Source organism: Oreochromis niloticus, linkage group LG18 (genome assembly GCF_001858045.2).
Source record: "Oreochromis niloticus isolate F11D_XX linkage group LG18, O_niloticus_UMD_NMBU, whole genome shotgun sequence".
Taxonomy (NCBI): Eukaryota; Metazoa; Chordata; class Actinopteri; order Cichliformes; family Cichlidae; genus Oreochromis; species Oreochromis niloticus.
The window spans coordinates 24,923,241-24,936,921 of record NC_031982.2 but is presented as its reverse complement, the minus strand read 5'-3'; the positions used below and the strand labels follow the sequence as shown (position 1 = coordinate 24,936,921).

The window sequence follows — 13,681 nt, the reverse complement described above, 5'->3', positions numbered from 1 at the left end:
ATCTGGATTTTATTTTTTTACTTTTTTCCTAACAGAATTCTAATGATTTCAGAATATAAACAAAAGCAGTCCAAGACTTTATACCTCCACCAGCACTGAAAATGAGTTCCAAAACTGCTCCATTTATAAATTAAATTATGAACAGAATCCATGACAAAGGGCGGGCCTGGTGGAGTCGAAAACCGCATTGTTCTTCCTGTGTATCTGAGGTTTGACTAACAGGTGAACGTTTCTAGTACCCTGGCATAGATCTTCCCAGGAAGGCTGAGTAGTGTGATTCCCCCTATAGCTGGAGCAAGATGGGAACCACTACCTCAGTCTGGCATCACCCCAGGTCTCTGTGCGACGTTGCAGAGGCATGTCAACCAAGACAGCTGTTTTCGGGATCATTGTCCACATGCTCGACCCAATTTCAGCCAACCTTCAGCTGTTGGACAGAATCAGTTTTCTAATTATACCATCATGAACATTTAACATGCTAACTAAGGTCTGTGGAGGGTGAGATGTAGCTCTTGTTGTATAAATAATAATGACACTGTGATATGTCATGTGTTGCTGTTCATGTGAGGTTGTATTTGCCTAATTTTAGAACCTGATAGTCACCAGATGAAAGAGGATGCACTTTCATTTTCACATGACTCCATGTTGGGATGTCATATTCGATCTCTCTGTTTATTTATTTATTTTTGTGGAGGTTAGGAATTTTCATTCACATTTGGGGCTGCCACTGTACTGCTTTTGAAAGGATCCTTATTCTCTAAACTACCAGACACTTGTTTGTCTTTTCATTTACAAAAACTGTTTTTCTCTATTTCTAGGTCCTACCTGGACATGCTAAAAGTTATCATGTTCAGCTACCTTTTCTGGTTTGTCCTCACTATTATCTTCATCACTGGAACCACACGTATCAGCGTCTTCTGTATGGGTTACTTGGTGGCCTGCTTCTACTTCCTGCTCTTTGGTGGAGACCTGTTGCTGAAGCCAATCAGAAAGATCCTTCACTACTGGGACTTCCTGATTGCCTACAACATCTTTGTAATTACTATGAAGAACATTTTATCTGTAAGTAATATATGGCAAACTGATTATAATAACATTATCATCATGTATATCTTCAACATAAAAAGAGATAAACCGCTAAGATTTGAAAACATTATCTGCATAGTATTTACAAAGCAATACAAATGTGAAGTTTTAACTATTTTAACTGACAGTTAAAATGCAATATTTATAGTGTGTAATAAAGCAACATTGTTTTTAGATCCTGGCTTGTGGGTACATCAACCAACTGCTACAGGACCACTGCTGGTTAATCCAGGTGTTCAGTCTGGCATGCACCATCAAGGGCTACGACATAAATACAAGTAAGCAGAGGGTGAATTGACTCAAATTTCTACTTTCATTACTAAAACATAGCTTTAACTTTCATGAACAACTTCCAGGTATAATCCTATAACTTAGTTAATAATAATTTAAAAAACCCAAGTCCCATCCAAGCCTCCATGGATGGCACTTGTTTGTCCAACACATCCCAAAAATACTCTATTGGATTGAGATGTGGGAATTTTGGAAGTCAAAACCTTAAACTTGTCGCGCTCATCAAACCATTCCTGAACCATTTTTGCTTCATGGTAGGGTGAATTATCCTGCTGAAACAGGTTTCCATGAAAGGGTGTATACGGTCTGCATTTTTCCCAGTTCTAACAAATTAACTTTGAGGACAAAATGTTCACTTGCTCCCTGATGTATCTCACCCACTAACAGGTGCCACGACGAAGAGATAATCAGTGTTAATCACGCCACCTGTCAGTTGTCATAATGTTGTGCCTGATTAATAAATATGACTGTGTTGTATGTGAATTCCAGATGCTAAGGATATTTGTGAGGTGCCAAGCAATGAGGCCGGCATCATCTGGGACAGTATCTGCTTTGCTTTCCTGCTCTTGCAGCGACGAGTCTTCATGAGTTACTACTTTCTACATGTGGTGGCAGATATCAGAGCATCACAGATCCTCGCTTCCAGGTATTTAACTGAGTGAGACAGCTACATGGAGTCAATTTAATTAGAAATACAGATTTGATTTATTCAAGACCAAAGCTCGTGCATTAAAATTTCTTCTCAAAGCATAAACTTTTCTACCTGACAAATACAGGCGTCGCAAACAAAATGTTTCCCTAATGTCTTTCTGTGTTTTTCAGAGGTGCAGAACTTTTCCAAGCAACTATAGTGAAGGCAGTGAGAGCCAGACTGGAGGAGGAGCGCAAGTCCGTGGAGCAGCTGAAGAGACAGTGAGACTCCAAACATTTAACCTCCCTTTGATGAAATGATGTGTCTGTGATGTCATTGTCTTTTGAGCCAACACTGAATGGAAAAGTGATTATTTTCCTAAGACACGTAACTGCTCTGCAGTTGTCTGCACAAGAAAAAAGCAAAACCAATGACAAGTGAAGGATTTTTTTTTAATCATGAATTTTCATTTTCTTTTAATTTTCTTTAAATTAAATCAGAATTCATTTTTTTCTACCCAGTAGTTGCTATAATTAGCTGCTGCTTTTCCTTCCTCTTAATTAAAATGTGTTATCTGAACTCTATCCTTATATCCCATGAAAAAAATTTAATTTTACTACTTCCTGCTTTGCTTCATCATGGCACTTGGGTGCAAATATATACCCACTGGTCATTTTACTAGATACACTTGTTTGTTAACTCAATAGTAACTGAATAACCACACATTATAATTAAGGTATGCAGAAGAACATCTCAGAATGCACAACAGGTCAAATCTTGAAGCAACTTGGTTACTGAAGTCCAAATGAGGTGTCACTTCGGGAAGCTAAAAACAGGAAACTGAGGTTATAATTTGCACAGGCTCACCAAAATTGGATAACGGAAGGTTGGAGAAACATCTTCATTTCTGCTGTGATTGCCTTAAGTGGTTGCAGTTTTTCTTATGAGTGCTTCTTAGTTCCCATTTGCCTGTGGGATTCCAAGGTACTTCTCTTTGTTACTTGTTAACCATCTGGCTCAGGGGGTTCAGGCCTATGAACCCCCTCAGAAGCAAAGCTCTTGTTGGACTTCCAGATACAGATGGACAAACTGGTGATAGCTAACCAACCAGACATAGTAGTGATGAACATAGCAACATCAGGAAGAAGAAACACGAAAAGCTTGAGAAATGTCAAGAGCTGAGAGAGGAGGCAGAGTAGATGTGGAAGGTGAGGCTGTCAGTCGGAGCACTCGGGGTAATGATGAAAAGCGTGTCTTGCAGTGCAACACAGCGACTCAAATGTGTGATTAATTCTTTTTATATGAGAATTAAGTTTAGTTGATTGACTTTAGCTGCACCAGGTCTTTTATTGTTTTTGATGAGAATACATAAATGCAAAATATCACTAAACACTGAGTTAAACTAAAACATTGTTATGTCTGTTTCATAATTTCGAGTGTCTTTTATTAGGCTCCCTCTAATTTAGCTCACAGCTACGTAAACATGATGCAGAAAAACTTGACCCAAAGTGTCTCCTGGCTCAGTTGTCATTGTTTCCCGGAAACACTCATAGTAACTCAGGGGTTACTCACAAGCTCTGATGATGTCCACTCGCCCTCTCTAATGAGCTCTCCATTGTTACGTAACGTACAGTAATTTCCACATGAAGCCTGGAGGTGTTTATGGTCATTCTGTTACACTGTTCCTCTGTGTCGATTCTTCGTGTCTCGTCACCTTCTCTTTGATCTAATCAGGATGGAGCGCATTAAGTTGAGGCAGCAAAAGTTTAAGCGGGGCAAGGAGAAGATGCTGAGCCTGGCTCAACATTCGGGAGATGGACAGACGATAGTCCCGCCCGAAGAGGATGATGATGATGGTATGACAAAGCCTGCTGGGTGTAGAAGTACTATGAGTTTTAGTATTGCTCAAAGAGGGTGGGTGAGAGTGTAATTCATGCTCGTTTATAAGAAGAACAGAATGTCTATAATAGTGTCATTTCTATTAGCATTGGAGCTAAATAAAAAGCTTCACATACTAGATTTGTGTCTTGAAGTTTACAGAACTGAATTTCTTATGAAATGTTGCATTGATGTATTTGTGAAATTTTAGGAGCACAGCCAACGAAAGCCAAGACCAAAAAAAAGCAGTGGTGGAGGCCGTGGGTTGACCATGCTTCCAGTAGGTTGACCCCCCCAAAACCTCTTTTTTCTCTTCCTCCACTCTGATTGGCCCTTGTGTCCTTGACCAGAACGCTGAGGATTCCCATACTGCCCATGGGCTCTAAAGGCAACATCATATAGTATCTGCCTTCTCCCTCCAGACTTTAATCTTTTTCTGTCTCTATTTAAGGATCCCCGTTACCTGTAGCTCTTGCGTAACTTTACAAAGCAAGTGTGGCGAGACTCTTAGGTTTATAAAAGCGTAACAGTCTCAGCACGAGTGCAGCACAGGGTTGCCTTAAATAGAAGCAATGAAGAAAGGGAAAATGACTAATGTCTGGAGGTTTTATACTTGACGTTGTTTAAAACATAAACTCATCACTGGTCTCACCTAAAGAGCCTACAGTAGAGAATCACTCTATTGCAAAATATTTTCAAGCAAAGAAATGAAGCTGACAAGCCTTCATTCTCAGTACTGGAATAAAGGCTGAAGGTTTAGTTCATTCTTTGTCTGCAGACATGATCACCAAACAGGCATTACCTAGGAGAAAATAGAACAGCAATCAGACCAGTGATTAAATATGTAAAATTATGGCTTTTACAGTCGGTTTGTGGTAAATAAAAAAAAAAAATACCAGCATTTCCCTGAGTCAATACAGCGGTTGCCTGTTTGTTTTGAACTCATGTCTCATATCATACTCCACCCCCACATGACATTTTCAAATTATTTCTCCATTTTATCTCTTTGTCATTTGATGTTTCATCTCCATTTCCCAGCATCCTCCCCTCATCTCCTGCCCACTGCGGTTCTGTTCAAGGACATAAGTCAGCCTTGTCTATCCCATTGCTTCTAACACTTAACTACTGTAGACTGGAGTCACTCCAGGGCGACTGAAATATGAGAATAACAGACATTCCTCATTGTGTTTTCTGCTCATACTTTCGTTAATTTTACTAACGTGTGGTTTCATCCTCTTAAAAGTGCGTCTATATCATAACCAACCATAGATATATGCAAATGTTTGATAGTGAAACATATAGAGAGTTTAATGTGGTTGTATTTCTTCCTTACAGCAAGAGAACCTATTGTTGCTGGTTTTTTTTTAATGTCATAAAAGCAATAAATGACTTCAGCCTCTGTTTGAGTGAATGTAACAGTGCTTTACGCTCTGCCCCTCAGTGGTTAGAAGTGGAGACTACTACTTGTTTGAAACTGACAGTGAAGAAGAAGCAGAGGAGGAAGAAGAGAAAAAAGATGACGATCCACCAAAGAAGTCAGCATTTCAGGTGGTTATATTTTGGCTTCAGAGTGGGAAATGCTGTTATTCTATTTTAAGGAGAAGAACATGGTTATGGATGTCCTTTTTTACAAAATAGTTTTTAATTGGCTTCTCTAAGCTATTACTTTTCTTTACAACTATAGTAAACTATGTGTAAAAGGTGGACGTAGCCTTGGATCATAAAAGCAAAGCGAATGCATAATGCAGGTTGCATTGCTTCAAATGGCCAGCAGGGGGCAGCTCCTTGCATTGTAAAAACAAGTCTGCTTATACAGAAGTCTATGGGAAAGTGACCCTATTTCTCACATGATTTATAGACTCAGTAGCACTTTCTTAAATTGTTTATGGTGTCAGTCGCTATTTTCAAAGTCTTGACTAATACAACATGATGCTCTTTTTTTAAAATTTATGGCCCCTAAAGTATAAATTAGATGATAAACCAGAGTATACTTTCTGATTGACAACTTGTTACTCTATGAGTTTGCAGGTTTCTCAAGCACATCCACCCATCACTTCTGATGTTTGCTTTTTTTAAAAAAAAAAACTGAATAGCAACAGCCAAAATAGTGAATGATGTCATATTGGCTCACATACCATGTTTAAAGCAGAAGTGGAGAAGCAAATGAAGTTTAAAACACAAAGGTGTTATTCTGGAAAGAGGAAATACAGCAGTATTTGTAGTACTATGTACCTCTGTGTATGAGTGAGCAGATGTTTTTTTTTTTCTGTCCTCACATCCACAGGTAGACATAACACTTCATAACATTTCATTTGTGTATACAATGTAAGCACAATGGAAGACTTCTTCATCATGTTGTAACCACAACTATAGCCTGTTTTTCTGGCCTCTTTCTCAACTCATGTCTGTAACCCTCCCACTATCACAAACACACCAACTGATGAATGAAAATGAAACAATAAAAGTATATATAAAGATATCACCTAGAAAGAGTTTTACACTTACAGTACTGTTAATTCCTGTTTTCCTGGGTAAATGTAGAAGTTGGGATGTATGGTACTGTGCAAAAGTCTCGAGCCTCGAGTCTCGAGCAGTCATTTTTTAAAGTGGATTTGAGCAATAAGTGCCCAGGCTTTCTGAAGGTCTCCCAAAGGTTTTCTTTGGACATTGACTGCTTTTTCGCTCATTTTCAGTCCAGTTCGTCTACCTGACTATTTTTATTAGAGGAATGTTTTTTTGTTTGTTAAGCCACTTAACACTGGCCTATGAGTCATCCAACCATTAAAAGGCTCCTAACTCAAGGGGTGAACCAGTATTGTGTCTATACATTTTTGTAAAGAAGAAAAACAGGATCTACTGTAGATGAACAGTATCTTAAAGTCATGTCCTTGAGAAACAGGGCATTGGTTTACAAGGTACACCAAATTAACAAACACAAGAACTGGAATAAAAATTAAAAATTTTTGGTTCAAATTCTCATCAGCAGAGGAGGTCAAGAAGAGATCAGTGCAGTCATCTGTAAAACACGGTGTAGTTTCTGTTACAGTTTGGGACTGCATGTCAGCTACCAATGTTGGGGATTTAGTCAAAACTGGAATTATTATGGAATTATGTACACAGAAAAGTGCCACGAGATTTGGATCCATCGTGCAATATTATCTGGAAAGCATCTTATTGAGAGCAGCTTCATTTAACAGCTTGACAATGCAGTAAAAGTGTACCTGGATAGAAAAACTACACAGTGGAACACTGACAGTGATGGATTGGTCTCCCCAGAGCCTGGACATCAACGTTATTGAAGCAGTGTGGGATCATCTTGACAGAAAACAGACCAAAAGACCACCAAAGCCTGGAGAACTATTCCTGAAGACTGCTCAGGCTGTGTTTAAGAATAATGGTGATAATACCAAATATTGACTGTCAAGCTCATTAAAATTTAAACTCTGTATCTTAATTTAGATACTGCACACTTTCCATGCACATGTTTAAATAAATAACTGGACCTATAGCCCATTTTCTTAGAAAAATATAAAGAAGACTTTTGCACAATACTCTATGTGATTTGTGATGCAGTAGGCACTAACCTTTTAATAAACACCTATAATTTTGCTTTGAAATCCTCCTCTTGCTCACTGCCTCCTAAATGGTAAATGGTAAATGGCCTGTATTTATATAGTGCTCAATTAACCTCTGTTGTTTCTAACAGTATGAAATTGTTTTCTACTAACCCTCTCCCCACTCTGTTCCCTCTCTTCAGAGAGCTATTGGGAAGTTTGTCTCCGCTCTTCTGGCTTTACCCAAATCTGTCATTAAGCTGCCTAAAACTGTGCTGCAGTATGTAGTGAAGGCAGGCAAGGTATTCACCCTCATCTAACACAGCTGGCTCTCTCTGTGAACATCTGCCAGTTCAAATAACAACTAACACCACAGACAACTGCCTTTCCAGCTCGTGTTTGGTGAACATGCTGTAAATTAATAGATGTGTTTATTCATCCGGTTCCAAAACAATAAACTGACATAGATCACCAAATTCGACTTGGAATGAGAATGTTTTTGTACCATGTATTGTTACTGTCTGACTGATTGCTGTTTGCATGTGTGTCATGGCCATTTTATGTGGCCCGCTGCTCTGACGATCTATCACATACGTAACGTACAATATAATTCAAATTTGATCTGTGGTCCCTATTCCTGGTAAAGATTTTTTTTTTTGGTGTAAAATAGGTATTATAGGTTGTTACACAAGTTTTAGAAACCAAAGTCAGAGTTAAAAAACTTGCTTGGACAAATGTCTCCCTCGCTTTTGTTTCCTTTTTTCTAAAGCTCTGGTGTAAATTAAGGTGATGGTGCTCTTCCATTAAATAAATCTCAAGCATATTTTGTTTAAAAGGCAAACAAAAGATATAATTGGTATTTTAATAATATGAATGTTCACTACGATGAATTGTTGATTTTATTTCTAGGCTAGATTTAAGAAATACTAAAATAGAGCAGCATAACATTTACATGACTTTTAATGATTATATATAAAGTTTGTAATATTTTTTTTTCTGTTGTGGCTTTGGCATAATTCCCGTCTGTGACTTTCATTAAAAATTAACTGCTACCCTCCTTTCTCCAGTATATGTATCAAACCTGGATCACAGACCCCAAAGCTGCTCTCAGGGCGCGAGGCAAAGCGAAGCGCAAATTTTGGAAGAGATACACCAAAGGAGTTAGACACAGGAAAAGCAAGAAAGATGGTAAGTCAGTTTTAGAAAGGAAAATGTTTGATGACTTGAAACAGAAATTTATACAGTACTGTCATTACTGTACGTCAGCAGGTCGCGTGACCATCGACCTTGGCGAGCTGTCTGATGGGCAAGAAAAAGACGATGAGAACAAGAAATCTGGTGGCCCAGGTTGGTTTTTCCTTAAGCAGTTTTATGACACTCAGTTTTACAAATTACAGTTCTCCAATTTACAATGACCAAATTCTCCATCATGAGAAAAACTGGTGTACATATTAAAATGTATTTTCCAGTGGGAATCTTTAAGCTATCAGTATTTTCAGTGATTAAATCAGATTAATATTTATTAGATTGCTGGTTCGTGAACATGCTGTTTCAGCAAAAAAAAACAACCAGAAATAATGTCATACTTTTTGGGCTTGATACTGTAATTGATTAACTTGTCTGTGATTAGAAAATGGTGCAACTTTTGTAAATCCCCTGTACAACTAAACAGATTTATGGGTGCAATAACTTTAGTGCAATAAGGAGAGATAATTAGTAGGAATTAAATGTGATTTATTAATATAAGAAATCAATTTAGCTATTTAGCAATTAGACTCCCATGGCCAATTGCAGCAAATCAGGATCCCAACGGTGATAGGAACTAAGGCAGGAATGACTGAAATCATTATTTCAAGGAAGATACAACATTGTAAATTATTTAATGAAAAGGTTTATTTAAGTATGAGTTTTTAATTCGACCATGTTTAATGCATTTTCTGTTGTGTGCTCTTCCTCAGACAATATCATCAAACGAGTGTTCAACATCATCAAGGTCACTTGGATGCTCTTCCAGACGACAGTGGAAAGCTTCACTAAATGGATGAATGAAATGTGCAGAGAGTACATTGACATCTCCACTGTGCTGCGTTTAGAGCGCTGCATGCTGACTCGAGAGGTCAAGAAGGTACGCAGCTCTCCGCAGTGACCTTAAACATGTAGAAGTAGAGTTAATTTAAATGTGCTTTCATTGAATCATTTATAAAATTACTCAGTGGAATACCTGTGATCGGATCTCTTCTCTTCCTACCAGGGTAACGTGCCATCCAGAGAGAGCATCCATGTTTATTACCACAAGGCCATGAGGCTTAACATGTCCAGACAGGCAAGCATGGATGTGCTGAGCGAGGACGACTCAGTCTCGGGCTCCACCAGGGTCCGCAGAAGGAGAGGAGGTTACCGGATGGAGAGCCAGGAGTCCACGGCCTCCAGAGAGAGCATGTCCAGGTACAGATTAGCAGTGCAATGTAGAGACTAAACGAGTTCCCATCATGAACGGTTTCAGGTTGTCTTTATGCGACAGTACTGTGCAAATGTGCAATGTGAAAGAAGCAATAAAAACCTGTATACTTGCTTTTTATTTGCAGAATATCATGTCTCTTGTGTAACATAACATAGATTTCATGTCATCCTTCTTACCACTGATCATCCCATTTGTCGCTCTCACAACAATCAGTGGCTGCACTGACGCCACCACACTGTTTTCTCGTCAATCCACCTTGGAAGACTTGGATGCAATGCCAGAGTGCATTCCCAAAACCAGTGAGCGTGCCAGGCCCAAACTTAAAAGATCACCTAGGCTGGATATGTCCAGCTCATCAATGGACAGCGGCAGCAGCTTCATATCCAGGTGCTGGGCCTTCATTGCATCTCTTCTGTCTTTTTTGTGTTTTCATCAGTCTTGCATTGATTTTTAATGTCTGCCGAATCACTGCATGATTTCTATTTCAAACTTTTATACTTTTGTATTTCATTCTGTCACAAATCCATTTTTTTTAACTTTAAACACAAGTTGTTGTTCAGTAATAATATTATTACAAGAAGCGGTTTTGTAAATTGTGACCTGCTTCTTTTAAACAACTCTTTCTTTTTTTGGTTATACTGAACAATGGTTTTACTTTGACAGGGAGAGTTCCTTTCTAATGGTTTGCTGATATTGTGACATGTTTGAAAAACTGTTCCAAATGATGTCTGCTTGATTTCTTCTTCTTCTTTCATGGACACAAGATGAACTTTAACAGCATATTTGTTAAAGTGCATCTTAGCCTTCTGCACTAACCAGCTATTATTCTTCTGTTATTGTTATCGTTATACTGAAAAGGCAGAAGGACCATTATTTGCAAATGTGATTGTCCAGAGGCTCTGCCAACCATGCAACACTTAGATGATCAATCCAGAATGTAATACATACAGTGGTGTGAAATAGTGTTTGACCCCTTCCTGATTTCCTATTTTCTTCTATCTTTGTCACACTTAAATGTGTCAGATCATCAAACAAACTTAAATATTAGACAAAAATAACACAAGTAAACACAAACCTAATAACTGGTTGGGCCACCCTTAGCAGCAACAACTGCAATCCAACATTTGTGATAACTGGCAATGAGTCTTTTACAGCGCTGTGGAGAAATTTTGGCCTGCCTATCTTTGCAGAATTGTTCTAATTTAGCCACTTTAAGGTCATGTCATCAGATTCAGGTCAGGACTTTGACTAGGCCAATCCATAGTCTTCATTTTTGTTTTCTAAAGCCATTCAGAGGTGGACTTGCTGGTGCGTTGTGGATCGTTGTCCTGCTGCAGAACCCAAGTGTGTTTCAGCTTGAGGTCAGGAACCCATGGCTGGACATTCTCCTTCAGGATGCTTTGGTAGACAACAGAATTCACGGTTCCATTTATCACAGCAAATCTTCCTGGTCCTGAGCCAGCAAAACAGCCCCAGATCATCACACTACCACCACCATATTTTACTGTTGGTATGAGGTTCCTTTTGTGAAATGCTGTGTTACTTCTACGCCAGATGTAACGCGACTAAAATCTTTCAAAGAGTTCAGCTTTTGTTTTGTCCGTCCACAGAGTATTTTCCCAAAAGTCTTGGGGATCATCCAGATCTTTCTTGGCAAATGTAAGACAGACCTTTGTGTTCTTTTTGGTCAGCACTGGTTTTCCCCTTGAACTTTCTCATGGATGACATATTTCCCCAGTCTCTTTCTTATTGTTGAATCATGATCTCTGACCTTAACTGAGACATGTGAAGCCTGTGATTCTTTAATGTTGTTCTGGGGTCTTTTGTAACCTCCTGGATGAGTCATCAGTGTACTCTTGGAGTAGTTTTGGCTGGCCTGTCACTCCTGGGAAGCTTCACCATTGTTCCAAGTTTTCTCCATTTGTATATAATGGCTCTCATCGTGGTTCACTGGAGTCCCAAAACCTTGGAAATGGCTTTGTAACCTTTTCCAGATGATAGATGTCAGTGTCTTTGTTTCTCAGGTGTTTCATTAGATCGTGACATTATGTGTTGCTTTTTGAGATCTTTTAGCCTGCTTCACTTTGTCAGACAGATTCTATTTAAGTGATTTCTTGATTCAACAGGTCTGCCAGCAATCAGGCCTGAGTGTGTTTAGTCAAACTGAACTCAGTTTTCCAAAAAATGTGGTTAATTTAACAAGAGGGGCAATTACTTTTTCACACAGGACCAGGTAGGCTTGGATAACTTTTCTCCCTTAATCAATAAAAACATTATTTAAAAACTGCATTTTGTATTTACTCGGGTTTGATGATCTGAAACATGCAAATGTGACAAATATGCAAGACATTAGGAAATCAGGAAGGGGGCAAACACTTTTTTTGAAGCACTATTAAAAAACAACTCCTGTTGTGTTAACCCATAATTTGTGAATAACTTGCCAATAAGTTAAAACAGGCATTTTTTATGCAGAAATTTGCCCTTAAACATTTTCAGGTCCTGTCAGTGCTTACACATAAAACTCCATTATATGAGTTAATGTGTCTACACGCTTGTTTTCTGCTTGATGCCAGTTTTTTATCTATTCCAGATATACTGAGAACCCAAATCAATATTTAGAAAGTACAAATAAATTGATACATCTGACACAATGCCTGTTTTGTTTTGTTTTGTTTGTTTCTCGTTCACAGTGAGCCAACCCAGTGTGTCATAATTTACTCTAGACAGGGAACTACTGATACCATAGAAGAAGTGGAGGATGAGCAGGATCAAGGGGAAGACAAGCAGCAGGTTCCCAGGGAATGTCAACAGTTTGATGAGATTGGGGAGGCTGAGGGTGTGGCATTGAGTGATGGAGAGCCCAGGGAGGAAGAAAAAAAAGAAGAGGAAGAAGAGGTGGTGGAGGAAGGGCAGAAGGGATTAGAGGGTGAAGAAGGACTACAGGAACAGCAGGACCAGGAGAGAGAGGAGGCTCCCTGGGAGTCTTTTGGTCCAGACGAGGGCCCCTCCTCAAGAGTGGAAGAGTTACAGGCTTCTCCTTCTGCCCAGGAGAAAGAGTTCATCACTGAGAGTGAAGATGGTGCAGGACAGCAGGACTTCATGCCTACGGAGGGTCAAACAGAGCTGCTCTACACTCCAGATACAGATGCCTCTAAAACATCTGATGCGGATGTGCCTCCCAGCTATAGCAAGGCAGTCAGCTTTGACCGCTTGGAAGTGAGTGACGATGAGAGTGACACAGATAGGAAGAGGTGCATGGTCATGACCTCAGACAGCCGCTCAGACAGCAGGTCGGACATCATGTTGCCCTCTATGACTACTGAGCTGACGGCCAGTGAACTGTTGCTCAACAAGTAAGTAAAAAAATGTTGAGCATTAAAGTTTTAGACCTTAAAGCTCGGATGTCAAACTCATTTTACATGCTGGGCCACACATAGAGCCCATTATGATCTTACGTGGGGCAGAGCAGTGAAATCATGTGATATATGTGTAAAATTACTGCAAAAGTTCTGGTAATTCATTAAGCAGAGTGTCCTGTAATTATAAGATATAAAGGTTTTGTTCATTTACCGTGGAAAAACAGGAACTTTCCTGTTATTTAATTGTTTCTCTGTTAATTACTTTGCTCTATTATGAATGGCAGCCCTTATAAATAGAAAAAGCTGTAAAACCTATGAAATTACAGTTAAGAGTTCAAATCTATCCACTCCTTGACATTTTCTAAAGCTGTCTAGTGGGCCGGATTCAATTCCTTGCTGGGACGATATTGGCCCCCTGGCC

The 13,681-nt window shown here is 39.1% G+C and overlaps 1 protein-coding gene across 7 annotated transcripts in view; it reads left to right on the top strand.

The window, feature by feature from the left end:
- Positions 1-13,681, top strand: part of piezo2b (piezo-type mechanosensitive ion channel component 2b) — a 90,520-nt gene that overhangs the window by 62,633 nt on the left and 14,206 nt on the right. For 2 of the 7 annotated variants that reach the window (XM_019348296.2, XM_019348293.2), the window contains 14 exons: positions 819-1,062; positions 1,262-1,364; positions 1,867-2,023; positions 2,200-2,289; positions 3,743-3,864; positions 4,098-4,166; positions 5,328-5,434; positions 7,644-7,742; positions 8,508-8,628; positions 8,707-8,787; positions 9,399-9,565; positions 9,692-9,885; positions 10,115-10,288; positions 12,592-13,254. In XM_019348296.2, coding sequence (XP_019203841.1) covers positions 819-1,062; positions 1,262-1,364; positions 1,867-2,023; positions 2,200-2,289; positions 3,743-3,864; positions 4,098-4,166; positions 5,328-5,434; positions 7,644-7,742; positions 8,508-8,628; positions 8,707-8,787; positions 9,399-9,565; positions 9,692-9,885; positions 10,115-10,288; positions 12,592-13,254 — 2,391 coding nt within the window. The remainder of the gene's footprint in view (positions 1-818; positions 1,063-1,261; positions 1,365-1,866; positions 2,024-2,199; positions 2,290-3,742; positions 3,865-4,097; positions 4,167-5,327; positions 5,435-7,643; positions 7,743-8,507; positions 8,629-8,706; positions 8,788-9,398; positions 9,566-9,691; positions 9,886-10,114; positions 10,289-12,591; positions 13,255-13,681) is intronic. The other 5 variants (XM_019348294.2, XM_019348295.2, XM_019348297.2 and 2 more) reach the window with 5 other exon arrangements.